The sequence below is a fragment of the Pelobates fuscus genome, chromosome 3 (assembly GCF_036172605.1).
Source record: "Pelobates fuscus isolate aPelFus1 chromosome 3, aPelFus1.pri, whole genome shotgun sequence".
NCBI classification, from domain to species: Eukaryota; Metazoa; Chordata; class Amphibia; order Anura; family Pelobatidae; genus Pelobates; species Pelobates fuscus.
In genome coordinates, this window is record NC_086319.1 from 92,852,017 (window position 1) to 92,877,195 (window position 25,179).

The 25,179-nt window shown below is 38.8% G+C and overlaps 1 protein-coding gene across 2 annotated transcripts in view; it reads left to right on the forward strand.

Moving 5' to 3' along the window:
- The window catches only part of STK10 (serine/threonine kinase 10), a 114,830-nt gene that overhangs the window by 61,480 nt on the left and 28,171 nt on the right, over positions 1–25,179 (forward strand). For both annotated transcript variants that reach the window (XM_063447360.1, XM_063447359.1), the window contains exons 3-5: positions 15,747–15,795; positions 17,631–17,780; positions 24,309–24,381. In XM_063447360.1, the coding sequence (XP_063303430.1) occupies positions 15,747–15,795; positions 17,631–17,780; positions 24,309–24,381 (272 nt within the window). The remainder of the gene's footprint in view (positions 1–15,746; positions 15,796–17,630; positions 17,781–24,308; positions 24,382–25,179) is intronic.

Below are 25,179 nucleotides of genomic sequence, written 5' to 3' on the forward strand. Positions count from 1 at the left end.
CTGACAGACCTTCTTTAAAAATGATATACCTACCTAATCACTCCCTCCTCACACAGAAATGTGCACTGGAATAGGCAGGGTGTGGTTGCACCTGCAGGTTTCCTGCTCCTAAAATGAAACTTGTTAAGAACTTCGGGTACCTGTCAAGCTTAATCAACACTGCTGTGGGTGCTGAAACATTTCATGGCTTTCCAATAAAATCTGCCTACCGCCACCTAATTGTGCCCTTTCCAACTTTCTTCATGATTAATTACTGCCTTTTTGCAATCTCACATGAATTTCCATATGATTTTTGGTATGCCTGTTTTTCATCATAATTTACCATGAATAGCACTCTTAAGCAAGGCTTTGCGGAATTCGTAGTCCCTTCTTTGTCTCTATATAGCTCTTGGCTGCATTGGGATATCCATGAAATTCTAATACAGTTTCATAAAGAAACTAAAGGAATTTGATCATTTTTATTTATCTAATCTGAGATCATCTGCGTTTTTAAATGCAGTCTTATGCCACTGATTAGGATGTTAAATGGTGACTGAGAGCTAGTGAGGAAAGCTGTATGTTACTGCACAACGTTGAGATAAGGACAGATGCCCCCATCTTTTTTTTTATTTTTTTATTTGTCCAGTCCTAGGTTAAAAGGAAACACATCTCATAACCAGCTTTGCTGCTCTGGTGTATGGAGCTTTTTTTAGAATGGCTCCTAACTGCCTAATTTTCTGAACCAACTTCAGTGCATTCAATTCTGCTCACTATTGTTAGTTATAAAAAAAAAAAAAATAGTGCAGTAATGTTCTGAATGGCATGTCCCTATGGCGTCCTAATTTATTATTTTTAGAAAGGATCATCCACTATAGTTGTTTCCAACAAACCATACTGACTGCAATTTGTGTCCAGTAGCTACCACTTGCTCACTTATGAGTGCCCCAAATGTTCCGTTCTTAGTTCACTTCCTATTCCAGCTGTTTATTAAGACTTTCTCACCATGTACACTGCTTCAGATGTACAGATATTTGCAAGATCATCTCTACAAGGATACCACATTTATTAAGACGACTCTGTTTCAGGATGATCTCTCAGAGTTTGACAGTTTGCGTACTGAAATTAAAATTAAATACAGATCTGTTGCGGTGGTAACAGGGAAAACAATGCATATTAATTAAAACAAATGATAAACCGCAACCTGGAGTGACAATTTAATGCACTTTAAAAGCATATTTATAAAAAAATAAAAAATAAAGTGTCTGCAAATTTTCCACCATCTAGTGGGTCATCTTTTGTGCGTCTCCCATGTACTGGGAAAAACAGAAATTTTTACTTACCGTAAATTCTTTTTTTCTTAATATGGTGGCAGTACCAGTGGGTTTTGCTCCTTCCTGTGGACAAGCATCTAACAAGCTTAATTAAATCAACAAAACCCCTCCCCCTTGCCCTATAAGAAGGGCTATCCGGCAAAACCAACCTCAGTAAGTAGCAAGAAAAATCCCAAATAGAACTCATACTGAATCAAGATAATGTAAAATAGAGGGAGGGAAGCTGCACTGCCACCATATTAAGAAAAAAAGAATTTACGGTAAGTAAAAATTTCTGTTTTTTCTGTCATATGGTGGCAGTACCAGTGGGATATAGCAAGATCCTTAACTAGGGCGGGTTCAATGTCACCGTAGGTCGCAACTTATACACCTAAAAAGCAGTTTCAGAGGATGAGAACATCTCTAACCTGTAGAGCTTTATGAAAATGTGGAATGGAAGCCCAAGATGGTGCCTAACAGAAGGCCACTAGAAAAAACAAGTGTTCTTACTGGCCCAGAGGCAGCCAATACTCCAAGCGTCCTGAGAGAAGCCGGAACTTGAAGACCACCGGGAGAAAATGGCCAACCAACATACTCGCCTGAGTCAAATGAAACAAAAGAGTTGCAGGAATCACTGTATCCTTGCACCTTTTATGGGAGGCTAACAAACAGAGGACCAGAATAACTGAGCTCTTCAGTCCTAGGAAAAGAGACATTACAAAGCTCCTTCAAGCTACACTTAGTACCAACCCGTAGGGAAAAAAAAAAAAAATGTTTAGCGTGAAGAACCACCGTGTCCATGAGCAATACTGAAAAATCATCTGGGGATGAAAAATGACTGAAGCTCTCTGAACATATTAGCCGATAAGATGGCCCCCAAGAAGGTGTCCTGGAGAAACAAAACTTGTAAGGGAAACCCTTTAACAGGATCGAACGGGTGTTACCTAAAAAAAATGTAACAAAATATATCAAAATTCAAGGACAAAAATACCAGGAAGGGAAAACAAAACTCTAGGAGGATGTCTGGACCTGGCAGATTACAAAAAACCTCAAGCTTAAAATCTGGATGTAAACTCTAAGAACAGCAGGATTCTCAGGCTTGAAGGCCTGGACCTCAAAGCAGAAAACGCAGAAGCCTGCCGAACAAAAAACCAGAAGACATTAAAGCAAGGGTTTTTAGACGAATGAAACACACCAGCAGGGGTGTTCCCAAAATCCCCCCAAAAATTTTCTAACCCTTATCAGAAAGTAGACCTTTTACCCCTTAAGGACACATGACATGTGTGACATGTCATGATTCCCTTTTATTCCAGAAGTTTGGTCCTTAAGGGGTTAAACAGGATATATAGTTGCCAAGCAACATAGCCAAACAAATCTTCCCGCAGACCTAGATGATGAAGAGGAACCCTAGCCGTAGTCAGGCTATCAACCTGAAACTCTACAGAACCACTAGGGTAGATCCCTATACATCATGAGACCGATAGAGCTTTGAACGTTTGGGAATCAGAATCTTTATGCTCAGCATGGAATAAGAACCAGGATAAGGCTCCGATAGACCTAATTTTCTAAGACAACTAGAAAAAACGTAAGCGGAAGTAAGACACATTACAAAGAGAGTAATCCATCACCGAGGGACCTGTACTGAAACAGGAAGTGACTTGGTCGTTGAAAAGTTTGTCAACAGAGCCCTGACTGGAACAACAATTTTCCACTCCAGAGAGTCAAATTACACGGACATAAGGACCAAACTTCCTAATTCCAAATACCCTCTCTGAGCTAGACGGCTATGTCAATCCCTCTGAAAGGAACTACCGAAATATCTACTAGATGAATTTGCACCTCAGCAAGATAACCGCATGCAGGAGAGAGAGAGAGCGCCTACACCGGTTCCTCCCTGCCGGTTGATGTACCAACCCTGTAGAAGAGTGCGCATGAAAATTTACAGCCTTCTGCCATATCTACGGAATGAAGAGATGAAGGGTGGCAATACACCTTAAAACCCCTGGAATCTGCGGATTTTCCCTTAATCATTACCACGAAACATGAAGGGGATTAAAAAAGAGCATCTGTAGCGATCCCCAACCAGAAAACATTAGACGGAAGACAGACTTCCTGAAATGAACTCTATCTAATTTGAAAATTGGATCCGCTACTACCAACACCCCTTCTTCTATGATCGGGGAGAGAAAACAGTGGGATTTCTTTTTTAACATGTTACGAGATCTAGGGACTCTTATGAATAGGCAATAGAATATATGGATTGCTGGGGAAACGTCGGTCTCAGAAATTTTTCCCTCTGTACGCTCAGTCTGATCTCCAAAAATTAAAATAATCGCCTTAATATACACAACAGTACTTCTTTAGACAGTACCGAGGTTACACGCTAATCACCTGCTACAAGTAACGGAATTTATTAGACCACTGCAATTTCTGAAACGACTGGGGCAGAGGTTAATCCTGTTCTGCAGTGTGTTGATGAAAAAACACCTACATTGTGTGTGTTCGTTAACCGTCCAAATTGCCAGAGATATCAGTAACCTATACTGAATCTTGTATGAACAGAAAGCATACCTACACAACCTATGCCATATACCAGGGTTACGCAACTCCTGTGGAGATGATATAGATACAGATATAGATATATGAGCTACTGTGAAGATGCCATCTCTATACCGTCTAATGAGCATACATCTCCTGGTAACTCATCCATAGAGAAACTAGTGAAGACATATACTGAGGCCCTGTCTTCCCAGTACCTCATACATAAGGCATATAGAGTATACCTATATCCCATAAACTAGTGAGGCTTTTTTTTTTTTTTTTTTTTTTTATAGAGTATATAAAAGGAAAAGAACCCCCCTAAAATAGCCTATAGTGGTTACTAAAGTTGAGACCACCCATCAACTCGACAGAGTATATAGTAGATGCATATACTAAGGCTAAGTCCTCAAGTAACTCCTAACAGAGCATGCACGGAGGTTGAGTTCTCATTCTTAACGAATACAGTGCATACAACTAATGAAGCGGAGGCCACACTTCAAACTCGGCATAGAGCATATAGTGGGTGCATCTACTAAGGTCGAGTGGATAACAAAACAATGCGACATAGAGCATCTAGTGGATACATCTAAAGAGGTTCTTGTCCTTATACAAGGACTTTATAGTGTGTACCCTACTGAGGCCGAGTCATCTTAGACACTCACACACAGAGCATATAGTGGGTACATATACTGTGCACAGCAACTCGTCATAGTGCCTATAGTGAGTGCATACACTGCTCACAGAACTTGTCATAGAACATATAGTGGTAACCTATACTGTTCACAGCAACACAACAGTGCATATAGAGAGAATATATACTGCTCATAGTAACTCGTAATAGAACATATAGTGATTACATATACTGTTCACAGCAACACGTCATAGTGCATATAGTGAGAATATATACTGCACATAGTAACACGTCATAGTGCATATAGTGAGAATATATACTGCTCATAGTAACTCGTCATAGAACATATAGTGATTACATATACTGTTCACAGCAACACGTCCTAGTGCATATAGTGAGTATATATATATACTGCTCATAGTAACTCGTCATAGAACATATAGTGATTACATATACTGTTCACAGCAACACGTCGTAGTGCATATATTGCATACATCTTCTGCACACAGCAAGTCGTCATGGTGCATATAGTGAGTACATATACTACTCACAGCAATTCGTCATAGTGCATATAGCGAGTACATATGCTGCTCACAGCAATTCATCATAGTGCATATAGTGAGTATATATACTGCTCATAGTAACTCGTCATAGAACATATAGTGATTACATATACTGTTCACAGCAACACATCGTAGTGCATATATTGCATACATCTTCTGCACACAGCACTTCGTCATAGTGCATATAGTGAGTACATATACTGCTCACAGCAATTCGTCATAGTGCATATAGCGAGTACATATACTGCTCACAGCAATTCGTCATAGAGCATATAGAGAGTACCTATACTGCTCACAGCAATTCATCATAGTGCATAAAGTGGGTACATATACCGTCATCTTCGTCCTCTTCTTACCACGTGGCTTCACACTTTGCAAATGAAGTGTCTAAACTTTTACAGAGATCATTTTGAAGGAAAGATTAATTCACCTCACCTCAAAATGCCTCTGAACCGTGTGGGGGGTTGGTGACACGGCGTACCACTTCTGGCAAGCATCCATGCTGTCAGTGGGTACTGCACAGCTTCATCTATGCCGAGCATCAAACTTCGCGCTTTTTTTTTTTATAAAGTTTCGGCATGCGCATGCGCACCACCGGAAACTTTTGGTGGAACGCATCACCTCCCGGGCGTGCGTTCCACCGCTGTGCGCAGGTCATCAAGACCGCCTCCAGAAAGTATTCGCCGGAACCTTCTCGGCATAAGAGGCAATGTATCCATTTGCTCCGTAACCATAACGGAGGTAGCATGGTCTCTCAGCTAACCGCCCGGGCAGCTCTCGGACCGGAATCCCCCAGACCAGCAGCCTGTGTGTCTCACCCTCCAGATGCTGTGTCCTTCCCTCTCGGGACAAGAAAGGAAAACTGGGGTTGGTTTTGCCGGATAGCCCTTCTTATAGGGCAAGGGGGAGGGGTTTTGTTGATTTAATTAAGCTTGTTAGATGCTTGTCCACAGGAAGGAGCAAAACCCACTGGTACTGCCACCATATGACAGAAAAATAAGGTTCTCATACCTCTTGGTCTATTTGTATTGTTATTTTTAACAACCTCCATGCTTTTATTATTATTGCCATTTATATAGCGCCAACATATTCCGTAGCGCTTTACAATATTTAAGTCTTCCCTTAAATATAGCACCTCCACCCCACGACACTCACACATTTGCTAATGTTTTGTGAAATCAAGTTGACATCTGCTTGGCTTCACTTTGAACAGACCGATCTATCGAAAGCAGATTGTTCTCGAACAGATGTAGCAGGTAAACCTGTAAACCAGTGCGGTATGTTATATCACTTTGTGAATTTAGGTCTTTCTACTTTTCAACAAACACAATAAAAAAAAAATGGTTCACTCCTGGCACCTTGGCTGAGAACAATCAATGAGCTAAGCTTTGCACTCCAGAGGTGTGGGGGTTCCTGGGCACGCGTGGTATTCTGAACGCTACAATGCACTATAGTAGTTATGGTGCTTCCTTTTAAAGCAATCCTGTTCATTTTTATTATTTTCATGTCTGCCAATTTTAAAATTCCCACTTTGAGATGGATGCTGGGTGAATATGAATGGGATGTATTCTATTGAGTAGCTGAATATGAAACTGATTGACTGGTCAGACCATCATTGCAGTATATGCTAGCTGCTTTGAAGTTAATCACTCTGTTCCCCAGTCAGGACAACAGGTTTTTGCAGTGAGATTTATAGAGCACATTTCTGTTGCTTTTGTTACATAGGGATACATTAGACATGCACTTGTGGAATGCAGGGCCTTCCTATTTGCATGACAACATCTCACATTGGAATAACAAATATCCTCTGGAAGAGACCAAGTTGCGTGTGTTATTTTACTTGGAAGCACCCTAATAAATGAAAAGTCTAGTACTTGGTGAAAACAGCTGTTTATAATGTTTATTTTCAGTATGTTGGGTCTTTGAAACCTCACTGTGTTCTGCATGGCTATTTATTCAAAATGTAGATGGAAGGCTTGGATATTTACATGCAATGGTCAGTGTTTGAAAATGAATGTCTGCCATCATGTTATTGCTTTATTAAACCAGGCAACAACAAAAAAATTCCACTCTGCAAAATTTACAGATTTTATATGTTGCAAATATTAGGAATATGAGTTTGTGTTTTGAGTTTTTATTTTTTATTACTATTTTTTTTTAAAAATTGTGTACCACAGTTTGTTTGCCAAAGCGATCTTTTTACAAGACGTCTGAATTTTTTTAATTTGAGTTTTTTTTATTAATTTTTTTGTAACAAAAAATAAATTAAAAATCTATGCTCTCGTCCACTGTATGTTAGAGATAATTTATCATTTCAATGGTATTAAAAACATGTTTTTAATAAGTGTTTTTATTGTTTTATTTTTTTTATTTTGTGTACAAATAACAAATCAGTCTTATGCTGCCACAACAGCAGGAGCACGAAAACACATAGTATAACAGTGGCATTAGATATAACTGCACATTTTAAAATATGTATGCAAGAGGTAACTTTGGTAAGCAGTAACACAAGTATCAGCATTTTGCTCAGGCTATCAGACCGTTTCGAGTCGTTGCAAGTGTAATGGAGGGATGCCTGTTTGATATGAGATTGGTGTAGTGTAGTCGCGTGAGTATATGCTAGTAGAGTAAGGCTTCCACTCAAGATGGTACACTATGTGAGTAGGCTCGAGGTGAGTGTGAGGAAAGCGGTGAGTAGGTGCAACTGGCATATGAACAAGTAGCTTAGAGTGCTAGGGTAATGCGCCCCTCGGACATCATTTTCTGTTGTGCCCCATCGTAATTTAAGTTTGGCAGTACAGTAAGTCTGTATTAAGCAAACAGGCCATGTTCTAGAGGCTGGTGTTTTATTCATATTATTTCATGTGTGAGTGGAGTAACAGGCCTTTGCATTTCTTACAGTGGAAGATGTGCAATAGGCATAAACTGTTTGCAGTAATTCAGCCAGGTGACTTTATCTAGGAAACTGTCAGATACAACCTGCCTACAGGCTTATAAGGCTTCTCTTATCATTTATGTTGCTGCTACTGTGCATGTGTTGAAAGTCGCCAGAACACCCAATATTTCTCCATTCAAGAACATGCCTCGATGAACATGTCCTTGCACCTGCAAAAGTTCACGGGAATAGATTTTGGTGTGTTTCGTGTTTTTATATAGTGGGGTTGGGTCTCCTTTTGTGATCTAAATTAACTGTGAAAAGTTTTTACCAGTCCAGAGAATGTGAATAGATACATCTGCTATACAGGGTCTAACAGGATTGATGCTATAATGTGCAGGTCACAGTTCAAATGTTTTTTTGTGTGTTTTGCTTTCTGTGTGACACATGCTTTGTGCTTCCTATGGCTTCAGTCACTGAGAATGTTCTGGTGGCTTTGTTATTTTAGCACATTCCTAGGAGCCTGTACTTCTGCAGGTGCAGGTATCCCAGGAGTTCACAATCACATCATGCTGTATAACATATGGGACATTGGGATCTTACTGTACGTCCATGCTGTAGGCTCCCCTCTAATGCTGTAGAAAGCAGCTACTTGTGATTAATGATCACTACCTATATAAGTGTAGCACACATTCTAAAACTGCCAGTAACAATATAATCATAGGTTTTATCTTATCTTATTTTAATTCCTTTTTCTTTTTGTATCACTTTGTGTGACCGTACAGTGCTTCTATATTTTTTTTTGTTTCGCTTCTTTTCTCACTCAGTTTGTCTATTTACCTTAAAAAAAAAAAAATAACAAAAATAACCTGGTAGGGTTAGGTAGAGGTGAGGTATTATGTACCACTTTTTTCTCAGAAGTGATCGCACTATATACAGTGCAGACACAGAATTTAGATAAATGTTATCACGGCAGTTGATCAAAACCTGCATGCTTGGCTGCTTCTGTTTGTCCTTCAATAAATACTGCCCTACATAGTTTGTGTGTAAGCTTGGCTGGCAGTAAAGCAGGAATGTGTGGAATGCAGGAGGTGTTAACCAGTTACTGCTGTACCTGTGCTCTAACTGTTCCTTCTGATTAGCATTGGTCACCCATCCCTGATATAAACAAGATCTACCTGCGAATGTGATTTGGGACTCCTTATGGTTTTTACATATGATTTGCACATATAAAATGCATTTATCAGAGGTACTGTTTCCATGAGTAGCGTGGTTTAGCGATACAAATTAAGCTGATAACATAACCACAACCTGATTAGCTATTGGTGGTGTTACCACACTGCTGTACTGAGCTGTGGATGTTTGGTGCTCCCAGCAGTTTCTGAGCGTTGCTATACTTTATTTTTTATTTTATTTTTAAGTGAAGCTATGTAAATGCAAAGGTTTTCCTCAATGGAATCTAGAGATCATTTCTAAGTAAATCCCTTCTGTGATGAGTTATCGGAACATGTTCATGCCCCTACTGTGTGTATGAAGTTTCTGTGACATGTACACGTTGTGATTTGGATTGATCGATAATCTTTCTTGGCAGGCTAGGATGAATGTGTGCTTTAGATTATGACACTAAAGACTCCTCCCCCACCCCTCACAGTGTTTGCTAGAGTAGTGCTTTCCCTGTGGGTGAGCTATGCTATTATGCCCACATGGGTGAATTAATGGAGATATATGAGCATATCATTTGATTTGTCCACAGTTTTAATGTGGTATATTAATTTAGTAGACACATTTATTTCCCTTGCGTGTTAAGTTAAATTCCTACTGTATTGGGTAAACCCATATCCTCTGCATCTTGCGTATTGTTTCAGCCTAACACTATAATTGATTTCTGAATATTACAGAGATGTGTTGGCAAAACAGAAAAATGCAATTAGTAATCAACATCCGTTTGTTTGAAGTTTATTTTAAGATTGGACAATACTATTCAAATTATCTTAACACATCTTTTATGACTGTAGTAGAATATGGCAATTTAGCAAATTGTCTATTGATACATATCGTATGAACAAGTGTGTAGTATTATTGTTCTTCCGTGTACAATTTTATATGCATGCACCAAAAGTTGCAACAAGTTAAACATAAGAATAAATCTGGGACAGATAGGAGTATGTACTAAAACAGCTGTCTTTCTCTCCTCCCCCCCCCCCCCCCCCATTTCAAGAATTTTGAAATTTTACTGATGCTCTATTGCAGTCATAATCAGAAGATAAAGTAGGGGCGCTTGACAAAAAGGCAGAGCTACCGCTGTCAAACCATCACTAGTGATGGCTAAAGGGGAAAAAGGAATTGTCTATGGCGTCTCCTGCAGGGTCCTCAATATACATCCGTGTTGAACGGACATAGCTCTTGGCATAAGAAGTGCCAGGAGCTGAAGAGGATGCACCAAATCAACATTGCAGCAGCCACAAGGCACACGTTCTAGTAATTAACACCTACCTTTCCCTGAACCCCCAGTCCACCAGACAACACGTGTTGTCACAGTCTGGGTTCTGCAAAATATGCATAGAACCTAGAAAATCACAAAGATTTCTCAACTGTCCTATGTCCCTATCAGGATGTGCTAGGTATCCTCATGATAGTTTCAATTAAAATTAGATCTACCTATTGGGGCAACGTAGGATGTGTGGCACCATGATGGATGTTGGGAGAGTTCTCAACACATGGGGCTAAATCAAGAGCTGTAGCTGACCGTTGCTAAAATTAATGCTTACTGAACATTCACACAAAGCTCATCAAACATTTATTTGAACAAATATCTGCCGCAAGGGCATGTTTTTCAAGATTTTCTACATTCACTCAGATCTAAGACTTACGTAATCTCACTTTAACTTTTTTATTTCTAGACTGCCAATATATTCCACAGTGCTGTACAATTATGAAATGGGGATATTTGACAAGTAATTGACATACAAAAATGAGTTTAAGTAGTCCCTGCTCAAATTAGTTTACAATCTATAAGGATTTGCGGTAGGTGACTATATATCATTTGACATCTTTCCCAGGGACACTAACTGGTGAGGTGTCTGGGATTCGAATCTAGGTTAGGTTGAAAGTAGACTAAAGCTTTTATGACAGGCTGTCCTGAAATGGTTAATTCAAAACCATTTGTTTTAAGAGAAAATGGATCAGTTACTTTCTCTCCAGGGCCTTGTATAGTGTTCCATCAAGGAATGTTATGTAGACTTGCTCACAAGTTAAGCACTCAGGATTTTCTTTCAGATTTAGTGTCCATGGTGTTTGTAGGGCTCAGAATTTACACTCTTCCTCTAGCTATTGACTAGTGAACATTCAGCAAATGGCAAGTAGATCTTGACCCCAGTTGAATTTGCGTTTGTCTCAATGCTTTCATTAGCCAGTACATTTTTAGACCTGTCCACTAGGGCAAGGAATTTTGAGCCACGGTGTTTAGACATGGGATTTAATCATGTACGCTGAACAGTGTAATGGGAATGTATACATGCGTACTTCTGATACTACTGTGCATTTACGCCATGACATGCACGTATGACATGTTTAATTGCGTTACAAAATGTACACCATGGTATCAGGAGTGGTGGAACACTGTAGCACATTAATAACGAAGTGTGAATATTCAAGAGTGAATTATTTTCACTTGAATACGACTTCATTTACTAGCTTCAGGTCCACAATCCTTCAAAATACCAAACTCAAAGCTATGGCATTACTCACCTCATTCCTGAAGTGCGTAGTTTGCCACAAGCAACTTTTCTTCAGTTATCATATTCTATATCTTGGCATTCAAGACAGCTTTGTCATATACATAACATGCATTGCACACAATCACATCGATCATACTTTGCATTGCTAAAGGTCCATCCCTCCACAATACATAGCAAAACATTATCTTTGTCCTACCAATGCGTGTGAGGATGCGTTGGAAGTACAATGGTGTTCCTTCTACTTTCAGTCACTTCAGAAATATAGGGGAAGTGTTTTTGGTTTTAAAGACAAAATTACCATGATCTTTCATAAAAGACGTCCAATGTCCATGGAGACATCCCTTTAAAGCATCAAATTACTTTATTCTCTTAACCAACCACTGTCCTTCCATGGCTTTTTATAGGATATTTTCAGAGCATGCATGTATAGGGCCCCACACATGAGTATTCCGTTTTCTTTTCATATCTATGACGATATTACACAACAGTTAAATTATTTGTTTGTTTTTTTTAGAATTTTTTATTTCACTGTAAATATAAATGCTTCGATTCTTTGATCAACTGTAATTGTCTAACCGATACAGGGACTCTGCGGGCATTACAACTGCTTTATTAGACTTTTTTAAGTACCTATTAAGTATCCACTTGAGATAAATGTTCCTTGCTCCCTACCAGCCACTAGTGTCTCGCAATCATGGACTTGTCAAGCCGGGTTCTGTCTTCCAGCACTGCATGTTTTACATCCCATTTAATTGAACTGTAAAACCTTAAAAGCATGTTTAGCATCAGAGATGGAGTTTTATTCTTGGAGAAAAAGGGGTTAAACTGCATAACTTCCTTTCAAGTGCCATGGTTGTTATCTGGAGGAAGCAGTTGTATCCCAGAAGGCTGTTCCCAGTTTTATACGGGATGCTACATGTGTGGAGCTTGTGACAATAAGCAAGCAACCTGCACATTATAATTTGCAGACTTCCTGTACAGTAGAACAATGAAGAACGTGCGCCTTATAGATCATCTTGTGGCAAAGGATCACACTTAATTTTTAGATGGGGAGAGAGAGAGGCTGTAAAATATTGAACTTCTGCATTCAGTTCAGCTGCAGATGTGTGATCGAAGAATTTGCTACCTTGGTCATACAGCTATCGCTGTGCTACAGTTAATTTAGTTCTGTGCCAACCAGCAAATCAAGCAGCATTATGGGAATAGTAGTCACGCCACTGTCAGGCCAAAGTTTGCTCACCCCAATATCCATTCATTATGGTTAATGAAGAATGTGTGGAGCCTGGAGAAAAACGATGCCCAAAATGTAATTAAAGTCCCATTTATGCCATTGTATGAACACCTTTTATACCTGCACATCTGTATATCTAATCTACAGGGTGAGTCATGTTAGGGTCCATCCATAAAACTCTGCAAGACACTTACTATTAAATCATTAAAGATGATCACCTCCAAGTTTATGGAGGGGAATGGGAAAATAAGTGTTAGGCACACCTGTTGGTCTGCTACAGAATAGTGATAAGATTAATGTAACCTTAAAGGGACACTAAAGGCACCAAAACAACTTTAAGTTTTTTATTTAGAAAAGTTAACTTTATTTAAAGTTTACTGAATCAGTTTTGGTGTTTGCACTGCTCACTTCTGTGCCATTTAGGAGTTAAATTACTTTTGATTGTGTTTATGCAGCCCTAGTCACATCTCCCTTGGTTGTGACTCACACAGCCTGCTTTAAAAATAGTGTTATTTTCAATTAAGTTTAAAGGTTTACTCCAACCACTGTCACCACTTCAGTGATTTGAACTGGTCATGGTGGTATAAGTCTGTATGTGCGCCGTGTTTCAACTTGAAACACTGCACATACGGAGTTATTTGCACTTGTATGCTGGGGGCTAGTTGCACCCCCAGCACATGTGACATCGGCAAGCCAGAACTGTTCCTGGCTGCCAATGTCAATTCTTTGCCTATTTTAACCCCTTAAGGACACATGACGTGTGTGACACGTCATGATTCCCTTTTATTCCAGAAGTTTGGTCCTTAAGGGGTTAAAGGGACACTCTAGGCACCCAGACCACTTCTGGCCATTGGAGTGGTCTGTGTGCCAACTCCCACTACTCTTAACCCTGCAAATGTAATTATTGCAGTTTTTTAAAAACTGCAATAATTACCTTGCAGGGTTAACTCCACCTCTAGTGGCTGTCTGCTAGACAGCCACTAGAGGGCACTTCCTGCATCATAGCACAGAAAACCTGTGCTAGAGCGTCGCTGGACGTCCTCACACTGTGTGAGAACCTCCAGCTTCGCTCATTTCCCCATAGGAAAGCATTGAAAAGCATTTTCAATGCTTTCCTATGGGGAACTCTAATGTGCATGCGTGGCATTACTGCGCATGCGCATTAGGTCTCTCCAGCCGGTGGGCAGGGTCAGTCTCGCCCATCAGCCGACGTAATACAGAGGAGGAGCGGAGGAAGAAGCAGCGACGTGGGACATGTCTCTGCCTCTGGTAAGTTACTGAAGGGGGTTTTCACCCCTTCAGCAACCGGGGATTGGGGGGTGGGAGGGAGAGGGGACCTGCAGTGCCAGGAAAACTGATTGTTTTCCTGGCACTGGAGTTTCCCTTGAAGTCTGTTGTCAGTGCACTGTACCAGCAGACATGAAAATCTTCCCCTTGCAGACAGAACGTAATCAAAGGGGAAAAGTAGCTCTCTCCTCCCTCCCTGTGGGTGTTCACTCCCTATGGTTCAAAAAGTGGGAGAACTCCCCTTCGAGACTAGAGAATGCGCATCCATGCAGACATGGAGATGCTGAACATAATGTGCAGCACTAACCCGGGAAGCATTTTTAGCGCGTGTCCGAGTGACTGTCATTAGAGGTGTCCCTAGGCAGTAATGTAAACACAGCCTTTTATGTAAAAAGGCTGTGTTTACATTACTGCCTAGGGACACCTCTATACAGCAAAAGGCCTACCAGGACAAACTAGATTTACTGGAGCACCAACATTAAGCTGTAGTTGTTCTGGTGACAATAGTGTCTCTTTATTCGGGGTTGGGGAACCCTTGGAAAATTTGAATTTTTTTTTTCTTTAATTACTCACAAGGTTACTGCAGGCTCTTAACCGACCAGGATATTAGAAATTCCAAATTAAAATTCTGTGCAAGGGACATTTGAACATTAGATTTCTCTCTACAGGAAGTGTTTAGAAAGACTGTCAGTCACAGCCAGGGGAGGTGTAGCTATGGCTCCATAAACAAAGTAATCAAACTCCTAAATGGCAGAATACGAGCAGTGAGACTGCAGGGGCATGATCAATACACCAAAACAATTTTGATAAAGCTAAAGTTGTTTTGGGGCCTACAGTATTCCTTTAATAACCTCCATATAAACCATTTATCAACATTTTATCCACTCTTAAATGCAAATCTATTTGGCATATCACATCTGCTCTCGTATCTTGTCCAAAGACCAGAAACCTGGGTCTAGTGTTTCTCATGGGTATATTTGCAAGGTTTCAACATAATTTTTGGTTGTGTCATTTTCAAAGCTGTATCATCATACTCATGTCCTTTGCATCTTGTTTAATACCATGCTAATTAAAAGGGCATCCCATGCTCTTTGTCAAAATTCATAAAAGTATACATTTCAAGAAAAATAACTTGATTTAATTATCAAAGCATGGGATTCATTCTTGATTAAAGGACTACTCCAACCAAACAATGTTTTAATAATTAAACACTGTTTTTGTAACCTTTACTGTGCAGGTCTCTCACATCCCCCGCTCACCCCCAAAAAAACTAAAAACTTTAATATGTCCACGTTCTCCCTGCGTCCGATCCTCCAAGGACGACACTTAGTCATTCTGCTGTATATAAATTCTACTGCTACAGGGCAGGATTTTTTCAGTATCTAGAATTGATGTATTTCCAGGAAAACACTGACTATATGGCAATCCTAAATCAGAACAAAATAAAAAAGTTACTTTAACCTAGAAGTAAGCGGTACTGCAATGGGGCCTTTAATGTCTAGATTTGTTGTTTTACTTTCTGTTCTTACTTGCACTTACATTCTATATTGTGATTAATGGATATGTTTTTGCTTTGTTTGTTTTCTTGGCAGATTATGATCGAGTTTTGCCAAGGAGGAGCTGTGGATGCCATAATGCTCGGTATGTGAGATATAAAACTTTGCAAACTAAGGATTTTTGGGATTTTTGTGATCTGCATCATTGGTTCTATTTAACTACAATTTCTTTATATTTATTAGCTTTCAGGAAAGTATATCAAGTTTGTTTTAAAAACCTATTAATCACAACCCTTTATACTGCAGAGTTGAGAACCGAAATTTGAAAAAAAAAATAAAAAAAAATAGCTGTACTTGTTTGCCTTGGCTAATCATACAGGAAGACTTGATTTTGGATTATCTCTAGAGACATGTAGCTGACACGTGTTAGTGCAGATGTGGGTTATGGGATTGGAAAAAAGCATAGGGTAGTGTTGGCTCGACTGCCACCTATTAACCGGAGTCCTGAAAGATGGCAGTCATTATTTGTTCTCAACCTGTCATAACGGTCACTGATATCAGGAGAAGTGAGATACAGAAATGAAAGGAGGAAAGCATAGATAGAGAGAAGAATGGAGTCAAACGAGGAGCACCAGCAATTACACAACAAACTGAAAATGAGCGATGAACAAAAAAAGGTTCTTGGCACTTTAAAAACAATCACTTGATTTCTGCTACTGCCTGGACGCTAGCTCACAATGGTTTGCCATCACTAGTATAGAGAGGAGTTACAGAATATTGCTTGTGCCTGGAATCAAAGGATTCAGATTTGTAATCATGTGTCCGTTTGGTTAGATGTAATGCACAAATCCATTGATGTATAAAGTGAAACACAAGAAGAGTCTTCCTGTAAAGGTAAACTAGAGCATATCCATTATTCTGTATATACTATATTTTAAAGGAATACTGAAACAATCTGTCCTTGTTGAAATGTTTATACGAGCACACTGAGACTACTTCCCCTTATTACAGTATCCCCTTAAACATTAAATAACATTAAATTCCCTTATATGGCTAGGGAGCTCATCACGTTCTCAAAGGATTCTTTAGATCCCAATAGCAAATTCAAACAAAAAGACAAGTGGAAAATATGTAGTGAACATAAACCAGAAGCATTGTATAACATACTATAAGCACGTGATCTACTGTGCATACGAGTTACTCTCAAAAGTGTTGGTGAAATGTGAAGATGGGTTCTTCCTTATATAATCAAACTTCCAGCTCCAGAGACATGTGGAATGAAACAATCATGAACTGAACTGGATGGAACCTTGGATAACACTTCAAAATGTGTATTAAGACTGGTTTTCTTCACATTTTTGCACTCGTGCACCTCCTCCTATGTGTGCAAAAAAAAATAATTTAATCCCATAAAGAGGAACATCTGAGGCAGACCATTCCAGCAAATGTTAAATTGCGTATTGTTTATGGAATTTTGTAATGTCTCAAAAGGACCATGTGTTTGTTTTCTTATTTAAAATGCACTCTCATGCTAAATTTCTAATTGCAGATCTATAATAACTATAATGAAAATATAATTTATTTCATTAGTGCAACTAATGAAGAGAGGGGCCTCGTGCTAAAAAAACAAAACTTGCCCCCTCCCATAGAACAGGGATGGCCAAAAGGCAGATCAACTGCCGTACACTTCCCTTGATGCATTGCTTGTGTGTGAATATTGCTGATGTTTGAATGCCTACTGGGGTTCTGGTCACTGTACCGCTGGTAGTTCAGCGCATGATGTATTATTGATGTCTGTTATGGGCATTTTAGTGGACATTTGTGTCCTGTTAAGGCACGCAAACCTGTTTGCATGTCATAACTTCCTGCTAGAGTAGTTTTTGCCCGTTGTTTTGTGGGTCTTTTATCCGGTAATAAAAGTACTAATCATACTGTTGATTTGCATGCTGAAATTGTGAATATAAAATGTATTTGTTACAGAGCTCGATCATGGACTAACGGAACCTCAGATCAAAACAGTCTGCAGACAGATGTTGGAAGCCTTGGCCTACCTCCACAGCGTGAAGATCATCCATCGTGACCTGAAAGCTGGAAACGTGCTTCTGACACAGGATGGGGATATCAAGCTAGGTGAGAGGAAGAACTTTATTTTATGGGTTGTTTGAATGATAATTTGTATATTGTTTTTTTGGTTTTTTTTTCAATCTGTGAAAATCTAGTGCGGTATGGTAGTGATTCTCAGACAAGTAAGACCCTGATCAATTATAATTGCTAACCATTCTTTACCTAAAGAAGTGCATCTTAAACAGTGTCAACCTTTCATCAGTCTTCCATTTTGGTAGAATTGGGATGGTCCTTGAGAACTGATTTCTCAAGCACTATTGCAGACCAATTTCCATTAACTTGTTCCAAAAAAGCATCTGCGTTTGTTGCAGTATAGTTTGATTGTGGTTTTATTGAACATTAGTCTAGATGTTATCTAAATTAATTCTTGGAGGCGAACTACAGGAGGATTGAGTTAATTCCTTCATTCATTGAACCACTGGACCTACGTGTAGGACACCACGCTTTAAGGAGATACCCTTATTAAACATGTGTAAGGCAGGGCTCGTAACGCAGGCATGCAGAATGTATTTTTCATTAGGCTCCCTGAAGTGAACACATGATATACTCCCCTTCTTTTTGAGTTAAATGGCGTGGAGAACGTTCATATAAGTATCCCAGCTAAAAATATGATTGTTCTATCCTTAACATGCATGGGTTTTGTAAAGTAAAGGGATACGCTTGCAGAATTTAGCTCATCTTTCAGCTTGCATTCCCAGCAGACATTGGGTTTCAGAAACCAGTTGATATTTGCCTGTAGAGTACTGATGTGAGCAGAAGTAAAGGCACATACTCGTTGCACAAGTGCGCAGTAGGAACGCATTGGAGTATAGTGTGTGTTGCATGTTCAGGCAATACCTTGTTGTGACTGAGGTGGGTGGTATCATTCATTAACCTGCTTCAAGGCTGTTACAGAGGATAATGATATAATTTCAGTTTAATTTTTTTCAATATACAATATCTGCTATGACATCGCTCTAATAACAAATGTACAGGCTGTTAAATAAAACACAGTGCAAGTACACTAACCATTAAATATCCCTTTGCTTTCACTTTGTTTTTTGTTTTACTAAATCTTTTAATTGTATTGTGCCCTATTAATTCCAGCCACCTCAGGACTGATTTAATTGACAGTGTATCAGCTGACACACCTTAGCCAATGAATTCAAAATAGGAAACTAAATTGATGCTTTTAGTGTAGAAGTGGAACTTCCACTTTGTGGTAGAAGAGGGCAGGACGACTGGCTCCCAGGAGACTAGGGACAGTGGCAAATCATTCTAAAACGATTTGACTCTTAACAATTGGATGGTGCCAGGGGACTTTTGACACCATAACCACTACAGTGCACTGGTTAGGATGCCTAAGGTGCCCCTTTAATTTATGTCTGTGACAAACTAGAATTCTGTTTTATCCAAGTATAGCTCCACAAATCTTTAATTATAGTTTTTTTTCTTTGTAATCATGAGCAAATAAGTTCAAGGTTGTCCCTCACAGCCTATGTTATAGAAGTGATGTAATATTTAACCCCTTAAGGACACATGACATGTGTGACATGTCATGATTCCCTTTTATTCCAGAAGTTTGGTCCTTAAGGGGTTAAATTCAAACCACAATGAGGTATCCCTGCTTGAAAGGAATACTTAGTTGTGGTTTTAATAAAGTTTCAGTTTGTGCTCTCCACCTAAGAAGCAGCATAACAGGGCGCAGGGTCTCTTGGGGACCTCTACTTAGCAATTTGTTGTGTTTTAAATTAGCCATTTCACAAACAAAGGAATTTAAGTTCACAGTACATTTATATATGGATATATTTAACACAGATGTTGAGTTAGAGAATGTTAAGAATGTTATTTTTTTAAATATGTCAAGGATATTAGAAATATTTTCTGCCAAACTGTTTTAAGAATCTTTTTATTAATCTGCCATAAAGCAGATTGTACCAAGCTCTATAGGCACCAAGACCACTTCATATTGAAGTGGTCTGGGTTCCATGTTACACTACTTTTAACCCTGCAAGTGAAAACATTGACGTTATGCAGGAACGGCAATGTTTATATTGCAGGGCTAAAATGCCTCTAGTGGCACTATGGACGAAAATAGCCAAGTAACACCCAAAGTGCATCTGATTGGTGCACTAGCCTCCAAATGCTTTCCTATGGGAAAACATTGGATTTCGTTGATCTCAACCAAGGAGTCTGAGCTTTCCCACATAGTTCAGCGTGGTAAAGCCTGAAAGGTAAGTAAAACTCATTCATTGAGCCATCACTCGTCGGGATGGACACTAGAATAGATGGGTTATAAAAAAAAAGTGTCCTATTTTGTTCCTTATTTAGTAGGATTTTCAGATCGTTACCTCTGAAGAACATGTGCAAGTTGTTGCAAGAAACAATATTCATAGTACAACACTGTAATAAAATGTAATGTAATATTTAATATAAAATGTAAAACATTTTATTAAACGCGTAGTCCTTCTTAACAAACTCGCAGTTGTAGAGTGGTATATTGCCACTCACACTAATTGGCATGAGATGATCAGACAGACTTTAGGAACTTGTAGCCAGTTAAGAGCTTTCTCCACTGTTCCTGTTCAGCGTTTTGCAGGTGCTCTCGTTACCGCTGTCCCCTGCAAGGTTAATCATGACGCACTAACAACGCGTTTTGGTTTTGTTCTGTTAGATACCGCTAATAGTCATGTGAGCACTGGAGAGATTTTGGTTGTTTTATCTTCTGTTGTAAGGATATGCATTTGTTTATCTACCTGAACAATCGGCGTCACGCTTTGGATAGACTGCTCAGCGCTGAGGAGACCAACATAAATTGAAATGTCCATAGCGTTTCAGATGTCATGAAAGTATGAAAACTGAAGTTGTTAAAATGGTCTTTGTATTTGGTTTCATTTGCTTCTAGTATATGTAAACACCTTGACAGCATTTTATTTTGTAGAAGGGTCAGATGAACAAGTCCTATAAAAAAAAAAAAAAAAAGTTACTTTACACTCCTATGGGTAGATCAGTATACCGTCGAAAAATAATTCCTAAACCTGTCCATGGAAAAAATACAAATATCATAGCTCCATCTCATCCATATTTTTTCCTGTCATCACTAATGTACATGGTGATCTGTTTTGTATTTGCTCACTTCTCAGCTTATGGAATGGAACAGCTCAACGGACTGCCAAATGGCTATAAAAAGACTACACACTTGCTTTTAATTTATTTATTTAAATTTTGTTCACATACTGTTGCCGTAGCAGTGCAAGACCTGCATAGTTTGGTGGCAGTTTTGAAATTAGGCAAGCTAAGTTGGAATACCCTGTACTGTGGTTGGACCAGGTGTCAGACTGTTGCATTCCACTGCAGTAGTGCACTGAACTTGTCAAAAGGGATTCCTTTTTTGACGGATTATGCACATTTTGAAATGGACATATCCCAGGACTTAAAAAAAATAAATAAAAAAGGAATAGACAATACCTAGCAGTTCTTTTGAGCTGCAATTGCCACATGGCGTTGGCAAGTGAGATGAATAGAATAATAGCACAAAGTCTTTTGATTTGGTAACTTGTTCTGTATACGTTCCCTGCCATTACAGTGACCTGTCTCCCCCTCCCCTTTATTATTTTACTAAAAATATCAGTGCAATATTTTTTAATTACCTCATTTCCAGTGTCGAGATGCTGTTGTTGCAGTCCCCTGATTCACCTCCTTTTTCGCCTGACACATTCTGACTTTTCATTTGATCGAATGCTTCTCATCATGAATGAGAAGCATATGCGACGGAAGCACCACACTCCAGCAATCTAATGCTTCTCTATGAGAAACATCAGCGAACGTTTGGTGTCCTCATGAAACATGCGAGGGCATTGAACGGCAAATAACCGAATCTCATGGTTGTAGGTGAGGACGCACCATCTAGTGGCTGTCTGGAAGAGAGCCGTTAGACATGTGTTTATCCCTGCATTGTATATGAAGTGATCTTAGTGAGTTTAGTGGCCATTTAAATGGGCATAAAGTTGCACCAAATTAATTCCCAAATCACACACACACACCACCCCAGTGCATTTAATCATTTGTTACTGATTTAATAAAAAATAAATAAAAAAAATTAAATAATCCATAAATTATAATTTCTTTATTTTAGGGCTGATTTATACAATCTTTTTCTATTGATAAGTTATATTGTGCTATGCGTTTGCCTAGAATTGGAGCATGTCAGCTATTTCTGCACACAGCAGGAATTGAAATTACCAGCACATTTCATCTAAGCTGTGCCACTTTTCAGATGAACGATCTTAGGTCTTCAAGAATCCGTTCATAAAACTGGCTGTCGCTCTCCCTGCAGATGTTAGCCTTGCCATTTATCATTGCTGTGAGAAAGGCTTTATTCCATTTCATATATCAAACTGGAAGCATAGCTGACATGGATAAATTTTCCAGTTCAGCTATTCTGGTCTTAAATAGGATATTCACTTCCCAAAAATTCTCACTTCAGTGAATATCCTTGCAAATGTTATTAGAGGCTATTCAGAATGCGTTTTGTCATTCGTACGTATGTGATTTGCGACTATGACCTCGAAGAATGTTGGCAGTGAGGTAGCTCGGATGGTTAGTGTGCCATTTGTAGTAACCATACTACTTGTTTATATCTGTGTTGATCGAGCCCTTCATCTTTACAATGGTTATAAAATGAATACAGTTGAGTGTGGCTATACACCTTTTTTTAACACAAGAAAATACTGTACTTGAAACAAGCTCTTGAATTTGATGCTATTAAACTTTTTTTATTCCTTTTTTTTTTTTTTATTGAAGATTTTTCTGTGAAGATTATGGGACCCAGGCTTTCCTTTGGTCTCACTCAGTATCTAGATCTTTGATGGCTAAACTGGCCCTCCAGATGATTGTGATCTACATTTCTTATGGTACTTAGCAAGTCCAAAGGGTGCCAAGTGTGTTGGTAACTGTCTAGACCTGTAATAGCCAAGAGATAGACCCTTAACTGCGGTTGAAATACATGCAAATATCATGATGCGTTATTGCCTACCACACCTAGTTTAGACCATATAGCTTAGTTTAATTTTATTGCCTTTTTGTCTTGGAATCTAAGACACAAGCAACCTTTTCAGTTTTCGAACAGATCCGACTTTTAGGTCGGCGGCCAAAAGTTATTCTTGAAAGGATAATAATTTGGATCTCTGTTCTTTGTGTTAAAACTGCTACCCACTTTGTAAATGCAATGAAAGACACATTATAAAGATCTCACTCCACACCTTGCTGCTGAAAGACATGGCTCTGTGCAAGCATACACATACCTGTTTTGCTTCAGGCGTCCTATGTTTGCAGAAAGCAAGGAGGAGTGTCAGATCTATTGAGGAATCCTAAATGCACACCTCTTGTAATAAACTACTCCAGAGTAAAGCCATAAGATGTGTTCTAGGCAGTGGAGCAAATTTATAAAAAAAAAACTCTTGTTAGAAGAAGAGTATTTGGGGAATTAGCTCTAATCTAGCAGTAGACTTGAATCAACTGTTACTCTGTTTGATCTTCATTTGGGCTGAGCACCTGGCCAGTTGTTTCTATAGCAAAATCTTCATGGACTACTCCCAGGAGCCATGTTAGCAAGCCGCATGTGGTGTCGCATTCTTACTGCAGCAGTCATGCGGGAGACTCTGAGTGGGGTTGGATTGAAATTCCAGTCATCTACTGCCCTCTCTGTCTTTTTCCTTTCTTTCTTTTAAAATCGTCAAGTTCACGGCTGTGTTATAAAACAATATTTTGTATTTTTCAACCAGATAGTTGTGCATGTTTATGTATGTGAATGATATGCATATTACAGAATCTAGAGCACTTTAAGTTAAATCGGGTGTAAGAAGTGTACATTTTATTAAACGACTGAACAGGGGGTTACCAAATGATCGAATCTCGCCTGTTTTAGAACTTTAAAAGACCCAAAATGTTTTTTTTCCAATCTTGGGCATCATGGCAGTTGCAATTCTGACCAACTGTTTCATTTCTCATCTGTAATGTCATGATTTGCTTAAAACAATGTGAAAGAATGTAATTGTTTTGTTTTTTTTCTTCCCCATTAAATAATATTCTATCTATGCACACTGAAACAAAAAAAAATAAAAAATTTTTTAAACATTTGTTTCCTGGACACCCAAAATACTTATATTCTTTTTCTAAGCCGCTTGGTAGTGAAAGGGTTAGTTTAAAGTTTACAGATACATTACATACAGTCTCCTTTGTTTTCTCGCTTAAAAATTCCATGCTTTATAATTTCTGCTCAATACGTTTCTATTTCAGATTGTGTTAATGGAAAGAGCATTGATAGCCCAATATTTATAGTTCTTATTTTAGAGACTTTTTTTTTTCTATTGATGTTGTTGTGTGACACTTCTGTTTAGTAGAGCGCTGGATTATTAGAGCTTTGATTTGCTTTTTAAAATTTTATTAGTTTTTGCTGTTCTTAATTAATAAACCATTATTTTCATTTACCCAGTGCGTCTGTCGGCCTTTCTAGTTTGAAGTCTGTTATAGTGAATATCTGCCTTTTTCTTTTAGCTGATTTTGGAGTGTCTGCGAAAAATGTAAGGACGGTGCAAAGAAGGGACTCTTTCATTGGGACCCCATACTGGTAAGAAACCGCCTAACTTTACATGGGATCATAAAAGGACAAATACTGCTAAAGTAGTTGTAGTCAGTGGCTCACATAACCTTTATTAGCCCTGAAAATCTTAGCTAGTCCGCTTTGTATAATGTTATTTCAAGTCAAAATTGTAAGTTCTCCTGATTAGTTCCCAGAATACCTAATCTAAGGTTTACCTTGTTACTCGAATGGGAATTTGTATCTGCTTTTTGATACCCTTTTTTTTTTTCTTTATGCTCTTGGCGCCAAGGCCGTTTCATCTTTATAAAGTGGTTTGGGCGCATACACACTGTACATTTTCTCTAGCAATGTACAACGTTGCCATTTATGAGGAACTTAAATGTTTACATTTGCCTTTCTGTTTGATCATCCTTTTTAAAGGCAAACGAGAAGCCAGTAATCTAGCTTTGCTAGTTATTCATTAGGCAGGCAGATTTCACACAAAACAATATTTCTACTTCATCAATTCGTGCCCTTGAAATATATTGTGTCCGCATTTTAAATGGTTCGTGGTAGAGGGCAATGCAAGCCACATAGCAAGGGATTTTCAATCTCATCTGTTCAGGGAAGTGAAGCATTGTGTAATAAATCTAATTTTATATATATATATATATATATTATACACACACACACACGTCTTATAGCTTGACTGACGTGTGTAGATCTGTGTTTAATAATGTACTGACTTCAGGTGGTAGGGGTTTTCAGTTACTTTTTCCCCCCACCATAGCTTTTTTTTAATTATTATTAATTGCACAAACCAAGAAAGCTATGGTGGGGGAGGGG